Consider the following 22490-nt stretch of genomic DNA (forward strand, 5'->3'; position numbering starts at 1 on the left):
GTTTGTTGTTTTAAATGGCACCGGAGTGTGCTGTTTTTTTCTATCTCAGGCAGTATTTGGAAGAAGAAACTGCCTGTGTTTTTTTCCTATGATCTTAGCAGGCGTAACTAAGATCCACTGGCTGTTCTCGACATTCTGAGGAGTGGGGTAACTTCAGAAACTGGGAATAGCATGCGGGGTCCTCCGCAAATGAGGTATGTGCAGTACTTTATTTTCTGGGAATGGAATTGACTAAGAAAATACTGCTGTTACCGTATGATGTAAGTACAGCCTTAAATGCAGTAGTGGCAACTGGTATCAGGCTGATAAATGTATGCGCAGTCGAGTTATTTTCTAGGGACTAGAATTTGACTGAGAAAATACTGTTAAAACTGAAATTATACTTAAGCCTTATCTGCAGTGGTAGCGACTGGTAGCAGGCTTAGTGATAGCTTTGCATGACATTGGAAAATGTTGTTTTTTAATAAAACGTTTACTGGCATGTTATTCGTTTTTGTGAGGTACTTTGGTGATAAATCGCTTTGGGCATGATTTTTTTCCACATGGCTAACATATTTTTCTGCATGGAAACCGTTATATCAGGGCTCCCACTGTTGTGATAGGAGTGGGAGGGACCTTGTTTTAGCGCCTTGTTGCGCAGTTAAAATTCTTGCACAGTCTTCCTGCTTCTTCCTCCTTGATCCAGGACGTCTCTAGAGAGCTCAGGGATCTGCAAAATTCTTTTGTGAGGGAGGTAATCAGTCACAGCAGATCTGTGACAGTGTGCTGACTGTGATTAAAAGCGTTAAATCTTAATTGATATCTGTTTTATCCGTTTTGGGTATTGAGGGGTTAATCATCCTTTTGCTAATGGGTGCAATCCTCTGCTAATAATACACTTCTTGTTAAGAATTGTTTAATTATATCTGTATTTTTGAAGCACTGCAGCGTTTTTTATATTGCTTGTAAACTTATTGAAAGTGATTTCCAAGCTTGCTAGTTTCATTGCTAAGTCTGTTTAAACATGTCTGATTCAGAGGAAACTGTTTGTTCATCATATTCAAAAGCCAATGTGGAGCCCAATAGAACGATGTGTACCAATTGTATTGATATTGCTTTGAATAAAAGTCAATCTGTACCGATAAAGAAACTATCACCAGACAACGAGGGGGAAGTTATGCCGCCTAACTCTCCTCACGTGTCAGTACCTGCGTCTCCCGCTGGGGAGATGCGTAGGATTGAGACGCCAAGTACATCTAGGCCCTTACAAATCACTTTACATGATATGGCTAATGTTATGAAAGAAGTATTATATAATATGCCCGAATTAAGGGGCAAGCGCGATAGCTCTGGGTTAAGGACAGAGCGCGCTGATGACACGAGAGCCATGTCTGATACTGCGTCACAATTTGCAGAACATGAGGACGGTGAGCTTCATTCTGTCGGTGACGGTTCTGATCCGGGGAGACCGGATTCAGAAATTTCAAATTTTAAATTTAAGCTTGAGAACCTCCGTGTGTTACTAGGGGAGGTATTAGCGGCTCTGAATGATTGCGACACGGTGGCAATTCCAGAGAAATTGTGTAGGTTGGATAGATACTATGCGGTACCGGTGTGTACTGACGTTTTTCCTATACCAAAAAGACTTACAGAAATTATTAGTAAGGAGTGGGATAGACCCGGTGTGCCTTTTTCCCCTCCCCCGATATTTAGGAAAATGTTCCCTATAGACGCCACCACACGAGACTTATGGCAGACGGTCCCTAAGGTGGAGGGAGCAGTTTCTACGTTAGCCAAGCGTACCACTATCCCGGTGGAGGTTAGCTGTGCTTTCTCAGATCCAATGGATAAAAAATTAGAGGGTTATCTTAAGAAAATGTTTGTTCAACAGGGTTTTATATTGCAGCCTCTTGCATGCATTGCGCCTGTCACGGCTGCAGCGGAATTCTGGTTTGAGTCTCTGGAAGAGGCGATTCGCACAGAGCCGTTGGATGAGGCTTTGAGCAAAGTTAGAACCCTTAAGCAAGCTAATGCGTTTGTTTCAGATGCCGTAGTACATCTAACCAAACTTACGGCTAAAAATTCCGGATTCGCCATACAGGCGCGCAGAGCGCTCTGGCTTAAATCCTGGTCAGCGGATGTAACTTCCAAGTCTAAGCTACTTAACATTCCTTTCAAAGGGCAGACCTTATTCGGGCCCGGCTTGAAGGAAATTATTGCTGACATTACGGGAGGTAAGGGCCACGCCCTTCCTCAGGACAGGGCCAAACCAAAGGCCAAACAGTCTAATTTTCGTGCCTTTCGTAACTTCAAGGCAGGAGCAGCATCGACTTCCTCCGCTCCAAAACAGGAAGGAACTACTGCTCGTTACAGACAGGGTTGGAAAGGCAACCAGTCATGGAACAAGGGCAAGCAGGCCAGAAAGCCTACTCCCGCCCCTAAGACAGCATGAAGACAGGGCCCCCTATCCGGAGACGGATTTAGTGGGGGGCAGACTTTCTCTCTTTGCCCAGGCTTGGGCAAGAGATGTGCAGGATCCCTGGACGTTAAAGATTATATCTCAGGGATACCTTCTGGATTTCAAAACCTCTCCTCCACAAGGGAGGTTCCATCTTTCGAGGTTATCGACAAACCTAGTAAAGAGAGAGGCATTTCTACAGTGTGTACAAGACCTCTTAATCATGGGAGTGATCCACTCAGTTCCTCGATCGGAACAGGGACAAGGATTTTACTCAAATCTATTTGTGGTTCCCAAAAAAGAGGGAACCTTCAGACCAATCTTGGACTTAAAGATCTTAAACAAATTCCTAAGGGTACCATCGTTCAAGATGGAAACCATTCGAACCATCCTACCCATGATCCAAGAGGGTCAATATATGACCACGGTGGACTTAAAGGATGCTTACCTTCATATACCGATTCACAAAGATCATTATCGGTACCTAAGGTTTGCCTTTCTAGACAGGCATTACCAGTTTGTGGCTCTTCCCTTCGGGTTAGCCACGGCCCCGAGAATTTTTACGAAGGTTCTGGGCTCACTTCTGGCGGTACTAAGACCACGAGGCATAGCGGTGGCTCCGTACCTAGACGACATTCTGATACAAGCGTCAGTTTTTCAAAATGCAAAGTCTCATACAGAGATAGTTCTAGCATTTCTGAGGTCGCATGGGTGGAAAGTGAACGTGGAAAAGAGTTCTCTGTTACCACTCACAAGGGTTCCTTTTCTAGGGACTCTTATAGATTCTGTAGAGATGAAGATTTACCTGACGGAGTCCAGGTTATCAAAGATTCTCAATGCTTGCCGTGTCCTTCATTCCGTTCCAAGCCCATCAGTAGCTCAGTGCATGGAGGTAATCGGCTTAATGGTCGCGTCAATGGACATAGTGCCATTTGCGCGCCTGCATCTCAGACCGCTGCAACTATGCATGCTCAGTCAATGGAACGGGGATTACTCAGATCTGTCCCCTTTGCTAATTCTGGACCAGGAGACCAGAGATTCTCTTCTCTGGTGGTTTTCACCGGTTCATCTGTCCAAAGGAATGACCTTTCGCAGACCAGATTGGACGATTGTAACAACGGATGCCAGCCTTCTAGGCTGGGGAGCAGTCTGGAATTTCCTGAAGGCTCAGGGATCGTGGACTCAGGAGGAGAAACTCCTTCCAGTAAACATTCTAGAATTAAGAGCAATATTCAATCCTAGCGATGTTGGAAGTCTTGAAGATAATTCGCTGGGCAGAGTCTCACTCTTGCCACCTGTCAGCGATTTACATCCCAGGCGTAGAGAACTGGGAGGCAGATTTCCTAAGTCGCCAGACTTTTCATCCGGGAGAGTGGGAACTTCACCCGGAGGTATTTGCTCAACTGATTCGTCGTTGGGGCGAACCGGATCTGGATCTCATGGCATCTCGCCAGAACGCGAAGCTTCCTTGTTACGGATCCAGGTCCAGGGACCCGGGAGCGGTGCTGGTAGATGCATTAGCAGCCCCTTGGGTTTTCAACATAGCTTATGTGTTTCCACCATTTCCGTTGCTACCTCGGCTGATTGCCAGGATCAAACAGGAGAGGGCATCGGTAATTCTGATAGCGCCTGCGTGGCCATCCAGGACCTGGTATGCAGACCTAGAGGACATGTCGTCCTGTCCACCATGGTCTCTTCCTCTGAGGCAGGACCTTCTAATTCAGGGTCCTTTCAACCATCCAAACCTAATTTCTCTGAGGCTGACTGCCTGGAAATTGAACGCTTGATTCTATCAAAGCGTGGGTTTTCGGATTCGGTTATTGATACATTAATACAGGCTCGGAAACCTGTGACCAGAAAAATTTACCATAAGATATGGCGTAAATATTTATATTGGTGCGAATCCAAGAGTTTCTCATGGAGTAAGGTTAGGATTCCTAGGATATTAGCTTTTCTACAAGAGGGTTTAGAAAAGGGTTTATCCGCTAGTTCGCTAAAGGGACAGATTTCAGCTCTGTCTATTCTTTTACACAAACGTCTGGCAGAGAATCCAGACGTCCAGGCCTTTTGTCAGGCTTTGGCTAGAATTAAGCCTGTGTTTAAAGCTGTTGCTCCTCCGTGGAGCTTAAACTTGGTTCTTAAAAGTCTTCAGGGTGTTCCGTTTGAACCCCTTCATTCCATTGATATTAAGCTTTTATCTTGGAAAGTTTTGTTTTTGATGGCTATTTCCTCGGCTCGAAGAGTCTCTGAGTTATCTGCCTTACATTGTGATTCTCCTTATCTGATCTTTCATTCAGACAAGGTAGTACTGCGTACTAAACCTGGGTTTTTGCCTAAGGTTGTTTCTAACAGGAATATCAATCAAGAGATTGTTGTTCCATCATTATGTCCTAATCCTTCTTCAAAGAAGGAACGTCTTTTGCATAATCTAGACGTGGTCCGTGCTCTGAAGTTCTACTTACAGGCAACTAAAGATTTTAGACAAACTTCTTCTCTGTTTGTCGTTTACTCTGGACAGAGGAGAGGTCAAAAGGCTTCGGCTACCTCTCTCTCTTTTTGGCTTCGTAGCATAATACGCTTAGCCTATGAGACTGCTGGACAGCAGCCTCCTGAAAGAATTACAGCTCATTCCACTAGAGCTGTGGCTTCCACCTGGGCCTTTAAGAATGAGGCCTCTGTTGAACAGATTTGCAAGGCTGCAACTTGGTCTTCACTTCATACTTTTTCCAAATTTTACAAATTTGACACTTTCGCTTCTTCGGAGGCTGGTTTTGGGAGAAAGGTTCTACAGGCAGTGGTTCCTTCTGTTTAATGTTCCTGCCTTGTCCCTCCCATCATCCGTGTACTTAGCTTTGGTATTGGTATCCCATAAGTAATGGATGACCCGTGGACTAAACACACTTAACAAGAGAAAACATAATTTATGCTTACCTGATAAATTTATTTCTCTTGTAGTGTGTTCAGTCCACGGCCCGCCCTGTCTTTTTAAGGCAGGTTATAAATTTTAAAATTATAACTCCAGTCACCACTGCACCTTATAGTTTCTCCTTTCTCGTCTTGTTTCGGTCGAATGACATGTGAGGGGAGGAGCTATATAGCAGCTCTGCTTGGGTGATCCTCTTGCAACTTCCTGTTGGGAAGGAGAATATATCCCATAAGTAATGGATGACCCGTGGACTGAACACACTACAAGAGAAATAAATTTATCAGGTAAGCATAAATTATGTTATTGTGCGGGCTATCCTGAAGCACACACTGCAGCTGTGCATGATCACCCCTTCTGTCACATAAGATACCGACTAGTATCTGTAAAGGGTTAAAATAAGAGAATGTGCAGGATGAGAAACAATAACAATGTGAGTACTAACTGTGATATTTTAGTTGTGTCCAGCAGGTTAATGTCCATTTATTATCCTGTACAAGTTATGCTTTTTCTTTTAATTGATCACATTATAATTGATTTTTGTTTACCTTGAAGATCCTGAGCAAAGAGCTGATGTTTACATGGAAGGAAAAGACCAGCTAGGAGGTTGGTTTCAGTCCTCTTTACTCACCAGTGTGGCAGTTAGAAATAAAGCACCCTATAAGTAAGTATACATATGTGAACTCCTCCTCCTCTTTCAACTTTTTATTCTAATCACTGTTTATGTGTTTATATACGTATTATTTATATATTTCATTTTATATATATTTTTCCAAACATCGCTGCAAGTGCATTTTCATTGTTTGTTTATATATGTATTATTTATATATTTCATTTTATTTATATATATATATATATATATATATATATATTCTTTCTTTCATGTAATAGGCAAGAGTCCATGAGCTAGTGACGTATGGGATATACAATCCTACCAGTAGGGGTACGTTTCCCAAACCTCAAAATGCCTATAAATACACCACACCCACAATTCAGTTTTACAAACTTTGCCTCCTATGGAGGTGGTGAAGTAAGTTTGTGCTAAGATTTCTACGTTGATATGCGCTTCTCAGCATTTTGAAGCCCGATTCCTCTCAGATTACAGTGAATGTCAGAGGGATGTGAAGGGAGTATCACCTATTGAATGCAATGGTTTTCCTCATGGGAGATCTATTTCATAGGTTCTCTGTTATCGGTCGTAGAGATTCATCTCCTACCTCCCTTTTCAGATCGACGATATACTCTCATATTCCATTACCTTTACTGATAACTGTTTCAGTACTGGTTTGGCCATCTGCTATATGTGGATGGGTGTCTTTTGGTAAGTATGTTTTCATTACTTAAAGGGACAGTAAACCTAAAAAATAATGTTATATAATTCTGCACATAGTGCAGAATTATATAACATTATTTTAGTGCTATAGTTATAAAAGCCTTTTTTCCCTTTTAATATTTTAAAAATATGCCGCTTTTACAGACCCGCTCTCTGCTGAGCGGGTCTGTTTTTTTTACTCAGCGCATCGGTCCAGCTGTATAGTCACAGCCCGGCCCGACCGCGCCATAAGACTAAGTGCAGCTCGCTCCTGCTCTGTCTGACAGCAGGAGCGAGCTTCACTTAATGTTATGGCGCGGTCGGGCCGGGCTGTGACTCAGGTTTAAGTAATATTTTCTTTTGCATACTGTCAGTTTCATATCTGGGAAATGCCTTTTTTTAGGAAAAATATTTTTCTTACCTGGGGTATAGTCTTTTTTTCAATTGACTGTTCTTTTTATTTTTGCAGACAAAATTAGGCTTGCGAGCGTAAAATGCCAAAGTACATTGCGTCATTTTTGGCGCAAGATTTTTTTGTGCGAAATTACGTTCGATGACGCAAATTCATCATTTCCGGCGTCTTAGTCGACACCGGGTCCTTTCACAAGGTTGCGTCTTAGATGACGTGAGTGTGAATTCTGTTTGTGTTGTGCATCATACTTGGAGCTAAATATTTTCATTATTTTAAACCCTATTCCTATATGCCTCTTGCTTTTTTCTCTATCAGAGGGCTATGCTGTTTGCATTTTTTTCCCATTCATGAAACTGTCATATAAGGAAATTGATCATTTTGCTTTATATGTTGTTTTTTTTCTCTTACATTTGCAAGATATCTCAATCTGATCCTGTCTCAGAAATCACTGTTGGAACCCTGCTGCTTGATAACAGTTCTACCAAAGCTAAGTGCATTTGTTGTAAACTTTTGGAGATTTTTTCTCCAGCTGTGGTTTGTAATAGTTGTCATGATAAGCTTTTACATGCAGAAAATGTGTCCATCAGTAATAGTGCATTGCCTGTTGTTGTTCCTTCAACATCTAATGTACAAGATATACCTGTGAATTTAAAAGATTTTATTTCTGATTCTATTCAGAAGGCTCTGTCTGCCATCCCACCTTCTAATAAACTTAAAAGATCTTTTAAAACTTCTCATAAAGTTGATGAATTTTCAAATCACCGACAACATACTAAATTATCCTCCTCTGATAAGGATCTATCTGATTCAGAAGATCCTTCCTCAGATATTGACTTTGACAAATCTACTTATTTATTTAAAATAAAGTACATTCGTTCTTTGTTAAAATAAGTGTTGATTACATTGGATATTGAGGAAACTAGTCCTCTTGATATTAAAACTAGTAAACGTTTAAATTCTGTTTATAAACCTCCTGTGGTTACTCCAGAAGTTTTTCCAGTTCCTGATGCTATTTCTGATATGATTTCTAAGGAATGGAATAGGCCTGTTACATCTTTTATTCCTTCTTCAAGGTTTAAAAAATTGTATCCTTTGCCAGCAGTTACATTGGAGTTTTGGGAAAAGATCCCCAAAGTTGATGCGGCTATCTCTACTCTTGCTAAACGTACTACTATTCCTATGGAAGATAGTAATTCTTTTAAAGATCCTTTATATAGGAAACTTGATCTTATCTAAGGAAAGCCTATTTATATTCTGGTCATCTTCTCAGGCCTGCAATTTCTTTGGCTGATGTTGCAGCTGCATCAACTTTTTGGTTGGAAGATTTAGTGCAACAAGAATTGAATTCTGATTTGTCTAGCATTGTTCGCTTGCTTCAACATGCTAATCATTTTATTTGTGATGCCATTTTTGATATCATCAAAATTGATGTTAAATCTATGTCTTTAGCTATTTTAGCTAGAAGAGCTTTGTTGCTTAAATCTAGGAATGCTGACATGACTTCTAAGTCTAGATTGCCATCTCTTTCTTTACAAGGTAATAAGTTATTTGGTTCTCAGTTGGATTCAATTATTTCAACTGTCACTGGGGGGAAGGGAGTTTTTTTTGCCTCAGGATATAAGACCTATGGGTAAATCTAAAGCTTCTAACCGCTTTCATTCCATTCGACAAATTAAGGAACAGAAACCAAATCCTTCCCCCAAGGAATATGTTTCCCATTGGAAACCATCTTCAAATTGGAATAAATCCAAGCCATTTAAGAAACCAAAGCCAGCCCCCAAGTCCACATGAAGGTGCGGCCCTCATTCCAGCTCAGCTGGTAGGGGGCAGATTAAGATTTTTCCAGGATGTTTGGACAAATTCTGTCCGAAATCAATGGATTCTGAGTATTGTCTCTCAGGGGTATCGAATAGGAATCAGAGTAAGACCTCCTGTGAGAAGATTTTTTCTCTCACGCATCCCAGCAAATCCAGTAAAGGCTCAGGCTTTCCTGTGTTTCAGAGTGTGTTTCAGACCTAGAGCTTTCAGGGGTAATCATGCCAGTTCCATTTCAGGAACAGGGTCTGGGGTTTTATTCAAATCTATTCATTATCCCAAAGAAAGGAAATTTATTCAGACCAGTTCTGGATCTAAAAATTTTGAATCGTTATGTAGGAGTACCAACTTTCAAGATGGTGACTATAAGGACTATTCTGCCTTTTGTTCAGCAAGGGCATTATATGTCCACAATAGACTTACAGGATGCTTATCTTCATATTCCGATTCATCCAGACTATTATCAGTTTCTGAGATTCTCTTTTCTAGACAAGCATTATCAATTTGTCGCTCTTCCGTTTGGCCTAGCGACAGCTCCAAGAATCTTTTCGAAGGTTCTCGGTGCCCTACTCTCTGTAATCAGAGAACTGGGTATTGCGGTGTTTCCTTATTTGGACGATATCTTGGTACTAGCTCAGTCGTTACATTCTGCAGAATCTCACACCAATCAACTAGTGTTGTTTCTTCGAAAACATGGTTGGAGTATCAATTTACCAAAAAGTTATTTGATTCCTCAGACAAGGGTCACCTTTTTAGGTTGCAGCCTGTCGGAACCTTCAGTCTCAGTCATTCCCTTCAGTAGCTATGTGCATGGAAGTTTTAGGTCTCATGACTGCAGCATCGGACGCGATCCCCCTTTGCTCGTTTTCATTTGAGACCTCTCCAGCTTTGTATGCTGAACCAATGGTGCAGGTATTATACAAGGATATCACAATTAATATCTTTAAATCCCAATGTTCGACTATTTCTGACTTGGTGGTTAGATCACCACTGTATAGTTCTAGGGGCCTCTTTGGTTCTTCCTACCTGGACTGTAATCACAACAGATGCAAGTCTTTCAGGTTGGGGAGCTGTTTGGGGATCTCTGACAGCACAAGGGGTTTGGAAATCTCAAGAGGCGAGATTACCAGTCAATATTTTGGAACTCAGTGGGATTTTCAGGGCTCTTCAGATTTGGCCTCTGTTGAAAAGAGAACCGTTCATTTGTTTTCAGACAGACAATATCACTACTGTGGCATATGTCAATCATCAGGGTGGGACTCACAGTCCCCAAGCTATGAAAGAAGTATCCCGGATACTTGCTTGGGCGGAATCCAGCTCGTGTCTAATCTCTGCGGTTCATATCCCAGGTATAGACAATTGGGAAGCGGATTATCTCAGCCGTCAGACTTTACATCCGGGGAATGGTCCCTCCATCCAGATATGTTTTCTCAGGTTGTTCAGATGTGGAGTCTTCCAGAAATAGATCTGATGGCTTCTCATCTAAAAAAGAAACTCCCCAGGTACCTGTCTAGGTCCAGGGATCCTCAGACGGAAGCAGTGGATGCGTTGACACTTCCTTGGGGTTATCAACTTGCTTATATTTTCCCGCCTCTAGTTCTTCTTCTAAGAGTGATCTCCAAGATAATCGTGTAGCAATCGTTTGTGTTGCTGGTGGCTCCAGCATGGCCTCACAGTTTCTGGTATGCAGATCTTGTTCGGATGTCTAGTTGCCAACCTTGGCCACTTCCATTAAGACTGGACCTTCTGTCTCAAGGTCCGTTTTTCCATCAGGATCTCAAATCATTAAATTTGAAGGTATGGAAATTGAACGCCTAGTGCTTAGTCATAGAGTTTTCTCTGACTATGTTACAGGCTCGTTAATCTGTTTCTAGAAAGATTTATTATCGAGTTTGGAAGACTTATATTTCATGGTGTTCTTCTCATAAATTCTCTTGGCATTCTTTTAGAATTCCTAGAATTTTACAGTTTCTTCAGGATGGTTTGGATAAGGGTTTGTCTGCAAGTTCATTGAAAGGACAAATCTCTGCTCTTTCTGTTTTATTTCACAGAAAGATTGCTAAGCTTCCTGACATTCACTTTTTTGTTCAGGCTTTGGTTCGTATCAAGCCTGTTATTAAATCAATCTCTCCTCCTTGGAGTCTTAATTTGGTTTTGAAGGCTTTACAGGCTCCTCCATTTAAGCCTATGCATTCTTTGGGCATTAAAATACTTTCTTGGAAAGTGTTGTTTCTTTTGGCCATCTCTTCTGCTAGAAGAGTTTCTGAATTATCTGCTCTCTCTTGTGAATCTCCTTTTCTGATTTTTCATGAGGATAAGGCAGTTTTGCAGACTTCATTTAAATTCTTACCTAAGGTTGTGAATTCTAACAACATTAATAGAGAAATTGTTGTCCCTTCCTTGTGTCCTAATCCTAAGAATTCTTTGGAGAGATTTTTACATTCTTTGGATGTGGTGAGAGCTCTGAAATATTATGTTGAAGCTACTAAAGATTTCAGGAAGACTTCTAGTCTATTTGTTATCTTTTCTGGTTCTAGGAAAGGTCAGAAGGCTTCTGCCGTTTCCTTGGCATCGTGGTTAAAGCTTTTGATTCTTCAAGCTTATTTGGAGTTGGGTCAAGCCCCGCCTCAGAGAATTACAGCTCATTCTACTAGATCAGTCTTCACAAGAAGAGTCCCCGAGGCCCACCCTTTTTATGGTGGTTATGACTTTTTTGAACAAAGCACAATTATTTCCAAATTCCTTTGTTGATGCTTTTTACTCCTTTCTTTATCACCCCACTACTTGGCTATTCATTAAACTGAATTGTGAGTGTGGTGAGGGGTGTATTTATAGGCATTTTGAGGTTTGGGAAACTTTGCCCCTCCTGGTAGGATTGTATATCCAATACGTCACTAGCTGATGATCTCTTCCCGATATGATAGAAATGAATTTATCAGGTAAGTTCTTACATAAATTATCTTTTTTCCCCAAAAACAATTGCTGCAAGTACAAGCAGATATCTTGATTGCTAGGTTGCATTTGTTTCAATTAATTTCATTTAACAATAGTGTAAGAATCCAGAACTGTATCATTGTTATACAATGGGCCTTCTTAAAGTGGCATGTTCTGAAAATATTCTTCCGAAATATATTTTTTTTAAATACATGGCAGGGTAATAGAGAAGACCTTACCGAAGCTGGCATTAGGCAAACTGTTAAATAATAAAAACATCCCCATAGCACATCTGATTCTATAAAGCTGCCTTGTATTCAGAACGTAATCAAATCCAAACACAACACATAGCGGTAGATAACGGACACATCATCAACCTCCAGCCACTTGCTAAGGCTCTTACGTGTTTCAGCTTACACCATTGTCATAGCTTAGGCAAACTGCTCACCTTAGGAATAAAACAAACTAATTTGTAAAGCATATAAAGGCATATATAATTTAAAAAAGCTTAAAGGGACACAGACCCCAAATGTTTTCTTTCATGATTACAATTGAGCATGCAATTTTAAGCAACTTTCTAATTTACTGCTATTATAAAAAAAAATGTTTTCTGGGTATCTTTATTTGAAAAAACAGGAATTTAAGCATAGGAGCCGGCCCATTTTTGGTTCAACACCTGGGTAGCGCTTGCTGATTGGTGGTTACATTTAACCGGAATCATAAAAGAAAACATTTGGGTTTTGCGTCTCTAATGCTTGACAATTAAAGGGACATTGAAGTGATTCATAAAATGGACATAGTACTGAAACATTTTCTAACTTTTATATGAAAGAGAAGTTAAACATGTTACAAATATTTTTTTCATGATGCTAAGAGGTTAAGTAAGTGCTGAATAAATTTAAAATGGTTGTGTACAACTGAGTCATGGGACTTTACAACTCAATGGCAGGAGCATCTATAAAATAAAGCTCTGTTATACATTGTAAAACATTCTCTTGTACATTGAAAAGTAAATGTGGCCTATCCTGTCTATTTAAGGAAGTATTAAAACTTTTTGTGACAGATCTTTTTTTTTTTTTTACTCACCACAGATACCAGTCAGCACTTACATATGCACATACGTGCCCCTTTCCACCGCAGCTCGCCTCTGGCAGGCTGAAATCCGCTGCCCGAATTTAGCATTGCACAAGAACACACAGCTGTCAATCTCCCTGGTCAGACGAGACTGGGGAGGTTGAAATTCGCCACCTAAGAGATCCCGACGATTTAGGGGAGCAGCGGTCTGATGACCGCTGCTTCATAAATACAGACGGCAGGTTCTCTTGTGAGAACCTGCAGTCGTAGGGGTGCAAAGCATTTGATAAATCGATCCCTATATAGATCCATACAGAACAGAGCTGCGCATCTCAAGCTGGATTCAGTTTAAAAGATTGTCAAGTACCAACTTGTACCCACAGCCTAAGGCACTCATTCCTGGGCATTTACTAAATGATAGTTGTAATTAGTAACAATCTAATTTGTTAGAACATTTTATTATTAGATTATTGCTCATTGCTATCCTGTTTTGGATGAACTTGTGAGCACATCTGTAATTATCCATCGTTCACATAATAAAAATCCTCTGCCTGTTAGAGCTTTTGCTAGTTACATTAGAATGTCCCTTTACATGAAACCAGTCGTAGTGTCATCCAAAGTAAGAAGCGTAAAAATGTATTTTCACTATGTTTTTGCTCACTTTGTTGTTGTGTTTGATTTATTTAGAAATGTTATTGTTCATGGATTCACTTTATCTGAAAAAGGAGAAAAAATGTCTAAATCAGTTGGAAATGTAGTGGATCCAGATGTCATTATCAATGGAGGGCAGGTGAGTTCACCTACAAGACAATATGAACCAGTAGAACAGTTATATATATATATATATATATATATATATATATATCAGTTAGCCGGTGGCCCAGCACTCCAACCTCTGTGGTGTAATCCTCGAAAGGCTGGTATTGATATGTGAAGTAAAGAAGGGCACTCACAGGATTTTTAGTTTCAACAATAGATGGCGTTTATTCTGAAACCATCAGAATTTATACATGAATGGTCATAGTCGACGTTTCGGCTCTTTTTTGAGCCTTCTTCAAGACAAAATTTATCTATACAAGATAAACATAAAATAGAAACTTAGATAATGTAGAACAAGTGATGACATACAACAAATACACCCAACACCATAATTACTATAATACAATTAAAACCAATCAGATAAACTGACACTCATATCCAGTCAAAGGACACAAAGAATAGCAATCAGTCACAGGATCCTGAACATAAGGACCGTATCTCAATATGAGGAGATCTAGATAGGCTCAGTACTTGCTGATTGGTGGCTGCACATAGATGCCTCGTGTGATTGGCTCACCCATGTGCATTGCTATTTCTTCAACAAAGGATCTCTAAAAAATTAAGCAAATTAGATAATAGAAGTACATTTGAATGTTGTTTAAAATTGTATTCTCTACATGAATCATGAAAGAAATATTTGGGGTTTAGTGTCCCTTTGAATTTTGCTTGTTTTTTCTTATTTGCAAAACAGGATAAAGTTAAGGAGCCTGCTTATGGGGCAGATGTCTTACGCTGGTGGGTGGCAGAGTCCAATGTGTTTACTGAAGTGCTAATTGGACCCATGGTACTTAATTCTGCAAGAGATGACATCAATAAGGTGAGAACTCTCCTTTAAAAGTGTGAATATAAATTGGGAAAGTGTCTTAAAACTGCATGCTCTGTCTGAATCATAGAAGTTTATTTTGACTTGAGTGTCCCTTTAATATAAATTTTTCATGCATCGATCATTTGGTTTGCAGTTACGGAACACATTGCGGTTCATGTTGGGGAACCTCTCTGGTTACAGCCCAGAAACAGACACCATCCCCAGCACAGAGATGTACGTCATAGACCAGTACATGCTGCATGTATTGCAGGACTACGCCAGCAAGGTAATCTTCTGTAGTCTACAAGTCCGATTCATTTATTAATAAAACTTTATTTCTTTTTACAAAATGTTATCTCCCAGTGCAGAACATCTTTCTCACAATCTAAAGGATTAGAAAGTCCCCTGTCAGTCTGTTATCACTGGGACCATTGCTAGATTAACATATTAAATGTACATGTGACCCAGACTTCCCAATTAAAATTAGTTCTGTCAATACCCTCTTTGCATGGTCTAAGGATAGCTCTTGTTTGTTCTATATGTGACTTAAAGGACCACTAAATACAGTAGAATTGTATAACTAACACATGCATAATAAAAAGACAATGCAATAGCGCATACTCAGAATTTTAAATAAGCAGTAGAAAAAAAAATTCTGACAATTTTTTCTCCCCCTCATTTTCTGCCCCCCTGTATCTTGTGCACGTGCTCAGTAGGAGATGGTGCCTTAGAAAGTATGAATATAAAAAGACTCTACAAAATTTGATAATAGAAGTAAATTGGAAAGTCTCTTAAAACTACATACTCTATCTGAATCATAAAAGTTTAATTTTATCTTTAGTGCCCCTTTAATATATAGTCTTGAAGGTTTTCAGTTCAGATAGTATGCTATTTGTGTTTATGCATATTATGACATTCGTATGCTAGACTAGTATAAAATATTAGAAAACTGAGCCTTAATTCATCTTGATCACATATTTGAGTGGCAGATTTCCCTCTAATGTACCTATTTCTTCTGTTATGTGTGATCAGTCCACGGGTCATCATTACTTCTGGGATATAACTCCTCCCCAACAGGAAATGCAAGAGGATTCACCCAGCAGAGCTGCATATAGCTCCTCCCCTCTACGTCACTCCCAGTCATTCTCTTGCACCCAACGACTAGATAGGATGTGTGAGAGGACTATGGTGATTATACTTAGTTTTTATAACTTCAATCAAAAGTTTGTTATTTTACAATAGCACCGGAGCGTGTTATTGCCTCTCTGGCAGAGTTTGAAGAAGAATCTACCAGAGTTTTTACTATGATTTTAACCGGAGTAGTTAAGATCATATTGCTGTTTCTCGGCCATCTGAGGGAGGTAAAAGCTTCAGATCAGGGGACAGCGGGCAGATGAATCTGCATTGAGGTATGTAGCAGTTTTTATTTTCTGAATGGAATTGATGAGAAAATCCTGCCATACCGTTATAATGACATGTATGTATACTCTACACTTCAGTATTCTGGGGATGGTATTTCACTGGAATTACTCTGTTAAAAGTACATTAAACCTTTTAATAGGTTTTTATTATGTTAAACGTTTTTTGCTGGAATGTAGAATCGTTTGCATTTTCTGAGGTACTGAGTGAATAAATGTTTGGGCATTATTTTTCCACTTGGCAGTTGCTTGTTTTAATTGTGACAGTTTCGTTTCTCTCTCACTGCTGTGTGTGAGGGGGAGGGGCCGTTTTTGGCGCTCTTTGCTACGCATCAAAAATTTCCAGTCAGTTACTCTTGTATTTCCTGCATGATCCGGTTCATCTCTAACAGAACTCAGGGGTCTTCAAACTTCTTTGGAGGGAGGTAGATTCTCTCAGCAGAGCTGTGAGACTTATATATTGACTGTGATTAAAAACGTTGCTCTGTAATTTTTATGTTTCAAATTTATTTATTGTTACTTTACTAATGGGAACAAACCTTTGCTAAAAGTTGTGTTGTTTTTAAGGATTGATGTTATAACTGTTTTTCAGTTCATTATTTCAACTGTCATTTAATCGTTTAGTGTTTCTTTGAGGCACAGTACGTTTTTGTTAAATAAGATTGTAACCAAGTTGCAAGGTTATTGCTAGTGTGTTAAACATGTCTGATTCAGAGGAAGATACCTGTGTCATTTGTTCCAATGCCAAGGTGGAGCCCAATAGAAATTTATGTACTAACTGTATTGATGCTACTTTAAATAAAAGCCAATCTGTACAAATTGAACAAATTTCACCAAACAGCGAGCCGACTAACTCGCCTCACGTGTCAGTACCTGCATCTCCCGCCCGGGAGGTGCGTGATATTGTGGCGCCTAGTACATCTGGGCGGCCATTACAGATAACATTACAAGATATGGCTACTGTTATGACTGAAGTTTTGGCTAAATTACCAGAACTAAGAGGCAAGCGTGATCACTCTGGGGTGAGAACAGAGTGCGCTGATAATACTAGGGCCATGTCTGATACTGCGTCACAGCTTGCAGAGCATGAGGACGGAGAGCTTCATTCTGTGGGTGACGGTTCTGATCCAAACAGATTGGATTCAGATATTTCAAATTTTAAATTTAAATTGGAGAACCTCCGTGTATTACTAGGGGAGGTTTTAGCGGCTCTTAATGATTGTAACACTGTTGCAATACCAGAGAAATTGTGTAGGTTGGATAAATACTTTGCGGTACCGGCGAGTACTGACGTTTTTCCTATACCTAAGAGACTAACTGAAATTGTTACTAAGGAGTGGGATAGACCCGGTGTGCCGTTCTCACCCCCTCCAATATTTAGAAAGATGTTTCCAATAGACGCCACCACACGGGACTTATGGCAAACGGTCCCTAAGGTGGAGGGAGCAGTTTCTACTTTAGCTAAGCGTACCACTATCCCGGTGGAGGATAGCTGTGCCTTTTCAGATCCAATGGATAAAAAATTAGAGGGTTACCTTAAGAAAATGTTTGTTCAACAAGGTTTTATATTGCAACCCCTTGCATGCATCGCGCCGATTACGGCTGCGGCAGCATTTTGGATTGAGTCTCTGGAAGAGAACCTTAGTTCAGCTACGCTGGACGACATTACGGACAGGCTTAGAGTCCTTAAACTAGCTAATTCATTCATTTCGGAGGCCGTAGTACATTTAACCAAACTTACGGCTAAGAACTCAGGATTCGCCATTCAGGCACGTAGGGCGCTGTGGCTAAAATCCTGGTCAGCTGATGTAACTTCTAAGTCCAAATTACTTAATATACCTTTCAAGGGGCAAACTTTATTTGGGCCCGGTTTGAAAGAAATTATCGCTGACATTACAGGAGGTAAGGGCTACGCCCTGCCTCAAGACAAAGCCAAAGCTAAGGCTAGACAGTCTAATTTTCGTCCCTTTCGGAATTTCAAAGCAGGAGCAGCACCAACTTCCACTGCACCAAAACAGGAAGGAGCTGTTGCTCGTTACAGACAAGGCTGGAAACCTAACCAGTCCTGGAACAAGGGCAAGCAGGCCAGGAAACCTGCTGCTGCCCCAAAGACAGCATGAACCGAGGGCCCCCGATCCGGGACCGGATCTAGTGGGGGGCAGACTCTCTCTCTTCGCCCAGGCTTGGGCAAGAGATGTTCAGGATCCCTGGGCGCTAGAGATCATATCTCAGGGATACCTTCTAGACTTCAAATTCTCTCCCCCAAGAGGGAGATTTCATCTGTCAAGGTTGTCAACAAACCAGATAAAAAAAAGAAGCGTTTCTACGCTGTGTACAAGATCTGTTATTAATGGGAGTGATCCATCCGGTTCCGCGGTCGGAACTAGGACAAGGGTTTTACTCAAACCTGTTTGTGGTTCCCAAAAAAGAGGGAACTTTCAGGCCAATCTTGGATTTAAAGATCCTAAACAAATTCCTAAGAGTTCCATCGTTCAAAATGGAAACTATTCGGACAATCTTACCCATGATCCAAAAGGGTCAGTACATGACCACAGTGGATTTAAAGGATGCTTACCTTCACATACCGATGCACAAAGATCATTACCGGTATCTAAGGTTTGCCTTCTTAGACAGGCATTACCAGTTTGTAGCTCTTCCATTCGGATTGGCTACGGCTCCAAGAATCTTCACAAAGGTTCTGGGTGCCCTTCTGGCGGTACTAAGACCGCGAGGAATTTCGGTAGCTCCGTACCTAGACGACATTCTGATACAAGCTTCAAGCTTTCAAACTGCCAAGTCTCATACAGAGTTAGTTCTGGCATTTCTAAGGTCGCATGGATGGAAAGTGAACGAAAAGAAGAGTTCTCTCTTTCCTCTCACAAGAGTTCCATTCTTGGGGACTCTTATAGATTCTGTAGAAATGAAGATTTATCTGACAGAAGACAGATTAACAAAGCTTCTAAATGCATGCCGTGTCCTTCATTCCATTCAACTCCCGTCAGTAGCTCAATGCATGGAGGTGATCGGCTTAATGGTAGCAGCAATGGACATAGTACCCTTTGCACGTCTACATCTCAGACCGCTGCAATTGTGCATGCTGAGTCAGTGGAATGGGGATTACTCAGACTTGTCCCCTACTCTGAATCTGGATCAAGAGACCAGAAAATCTCTTCTATGGTGGCTTTCTCGGCCACATCTGTCCAGGGGGATGCCATTCAGCAGGCCGGACTGGACAATTGTAACAACAGACGCCAGCCTACTAGGTTGGGGCGCTGTCTGGAATTCTCTGAAGGCTCAGGGACAATGGAATCAGGAGGAAAGTCTCCTGCCAATAAACATTCTGGAATTGAGAGCAGTTCTCAATGCCCTTCTGGCTTGGCCCCAGTTAAAAACTCGGGGGTTCATCAGGTTTCAGTCGGACAACATCACGACTGTAGCTTACATCAACCATCAAGGAGGGACAAGAAGCTCCCTAGCAATGATGGAAGTATCAAAGATAATTCGCTGGGCAGAGTCTCACTCTTGCCACCTGTCAGCAATCCACATCCCGGGAGTGGAGAACTGGGAGGCGGATTTCTTGAGTCGCCAGACTTTTCATCCGGGGGAGTGGGAACTTCATCCGGAGGTCTTTGCCCAAATACTTCGACGTTGGGGCAAACCAGAGATAGATCTCATGGCGTCTCGCCAGAACGCCAAACTTCCTCGCTACGGGTCCAGATCCAGGGATCCGGGAGCGGTTCTGATAGATGCTTTGACAGCACCTTGGAACTTCGGGATGGCTTATGTGTTTCCACCCTTCCCGCTGCTTCCTCGATTGATTGCCAAAATCAAACAGGAGAGAGCATCAGTGATTCTAATAGCGCCTGCATGGCCACGCAGGACTTGGTATGCAGATCTAGTGGACATGTCATCCTGTCCGCCTTGGTCCCTACCTCTAAGACAGGACCTTCTGATACAGGGTCCATTCAAACATCAAAATCTAACTTCTCTGAAGCTGACTGCTTGGAAATTGAACGCTTGATTTTATCAAAACGTGGTTTGTCTGAGTCGGTTATTGATACCCTGATACAGGCTAGGAAGCCTGTTACCAGAAGGATTTACCATAAGATATGGCGTAAATACCTATACTGGTGCGAATCCAAAGGTTACTCCTGGAGTAAGGTTAGGATTCCTAGGATATTGTCCTTTCTACAAGAAGGTTTAGAAAAGGGTTTATCGGCTAGCTCATTAAAGGGACAGATCTCAGCTCTGTCCATCTTGTTACACAGGCGTCTGTCAGAAAATCCAGACGTCCAGGCCTTTTGTCAGGCTTTAGCTAGGATCAAGCCTGTGTTTAAAACTGTTGCTCCGCCATGGAGTTTAAACCTTGTTCTTAACGTTCTACAAGGAGTTCCGTTTGAACCCCTTCATTCCATTGATATAAAGTTGTTATCTTGGAAAGTGTTATTTTTAATGGCTATTTCTTCGGCTCGGAGAGTCTCTGAGTTATCAGCTTTACATTGTGATTCTCCTTATTTGATTTTTCATTCAGATAAGGTAGTTCTGCGTACAAAACCTGGGTTCTTACCTAAGGTAGTCACTAACAGGAACATCAATCAAGAGATCGTGGTGCCTTCCCTGTGCCCGAATCCTTCTTCAAAGAAGGAACGTCTTCTACACAATCTGGATGTAGTTCGTGCCCTCAAGTTCTACTTGCAGGCAACTAAGGATTTTCGACAAACGTCTTCCCTGTTTGTCGTGTACTCTGGTCAGAGGAGAGGTCATAAGGCTTCGGCTACCTCTCTCTCCTTCTGGCTTCGTAGCATAATTCGTTTAGCCTATGAGACTGCTGGACAGCAGCCTCCTGAAAGAATTACAGCTCATTCTACTAGAGCTGTGGCTTCCACTTGGGCCTTTAAGAATGAGGCCTCTGTTGAACAGATTTGCAAGGCTGCAACTTGGTCTTCGCTTCATACTTTTTCCAAATTTTACAAATTTGACACTTTTGCTTCTTCGGAGGCTATTTTTGGGAGAAAGGTTCTTCAGGCAGTGGTTCCTTCTGTATAGTGAGCCTGCCTATCCCTCCCGTCATCCGTGTACTTTTGCTTTGGTATTGGTATCCCAGAAGTAATGATGACCCGTGGACTGATCACACATAACAGAAGAAAACATAATTTATGCTTACCTGATAAATTCCTTTCTTCTGTTGTGTGATCAGTCCACGGCCCACCCTGTTTTTTAAGGCAGGTAAATATCTTTTAAATTATACTCCAGTCACCACTTCACCCTTGGTTTCTCCTTTCTCGTTGATTCTTGGTTGAATGACTGGGAGTGACGTAGAGGGGAGGAGCTATATGCAGCTCTGCTGGGTGAATCCTCTTGCATTTCCTGTTGGGGAGGAGTTATATCCCAGAAGTAATGATGACCCGTGGACTGATCACACAACAGAAGAAAGGAATTTATCAGGTAAGCATAAATTATGTTTTTTACATACAACACACTCTGTTGATATTGCTTTCTATGGCATGTGTATTATATTATGGTATTGGCCTAGACAGTTTAATATTTATTTTGATCACATATATAGAGAGTGTTTGATGCCACATCTAACTACCTTTCTTTGCATATAACTTATGTTGTTGATTTTTATATAAACTCTGTAATTTATGTATTTTATTATTCTATGATGTCTGGACAATGTCTTATAAAATCTCAATAAAGAAATCTAAAAAAGTTACATGTGAAATGTATGTATCTGTATATATATATATATATATATATCCTACCAAGAAGAACAAGCACATCAAACAATTTATCCAGCAGCCATGGTGCACTTTAACGATTATTCACAGTTCCAGCAAAAAAGGCACTCACTGTTTACATAAAAAGTAACTTTTAATACGATTCCAAAAGTAAAAACGACATACAACGTTATGTCGTTTTTACTTTTGGAATCGTATTAAAAGTTACTTTTTATGTAAACAGTGAGTGCCTTTTTTGCTGGAACTAATATATATATATATATATATATATATATATATATATATATATATATATATATATATATAAATATGTGTGTGTGAATATATATATATATATATATATATACATATACATATACACACATACAGTGGATATAAAAAGTCACACACCCCTGTTAAAATGTCAGGTTTCTGTGATGTAAAAAAAATGAGACAAAGATAAATCGATTCAGAACTTCTTTCACCTTTAATGTGACCTATAAACTGTACAACTCAATTGAAAAACAAACTGAAATCTTTTAGGTAGAGGGAAGAAAAAATATAAAAATAAAATAATATGGTTGCAAACTAATACTTTGTTGAAGCACCTTTTGATTTTATTACAGCACTCAGTCTTTTTGGGTATGAGTCTATCAGCATGGCACATTTTGACTTGGCAAGATTTGCCCACTCTTCTTTGCAAAAACACTCCAAATATGTCCTGTGCACAGCCCTCTTTAGATCACCCCACAGATTTTCAATCGGATTCTGGTCTGGGCTCTGGCTGGGCCATTCCAAAACTTTAATCTTCTTCTGGTGAA

The 22490-nt window shown here is 40.6% G+C and overlaps 1 protein-coding gene across 1 annotated transcript in view; it reads left to right on the top strand.

The window, feature by feature from the left end:
* Nucleotides 1-22490, top strand: part of IARS2 (isoleucyl-tRNA synthetase 2, mitochondrial) — a 388062-nt gene that overhangs the window by 305316 nt on the left and 60256 nt on the right. The window contains 4 exon segments of the mRNA XM_053712513.1: nucleotides 5916-6024; nucleotides 13595-13697; nucleotides 14418-14543; nucleotides 14686-14817. Coding sequence (XP_053568488.1) covers nucleotides 5916-6024; nucleotides 13595-13697; nucleotides 14418-14543; nucleotides 14686-14817 — 470 coding nt within the window.

This window comes from Bombina bombina, chromosome 4 (genome assembly GCF_027579735.1).
Source record: "Bombina bombina isolate aBomBom1 chromosome 4, aBomBom1.pri, whole genome shotgun sequence".
Taxonomy (NCBI): Eukaryota; Metazoa; Chordata; class Amphibia; order Anura; family Bombinatoridae; genus Bombina; species Bombina bombina.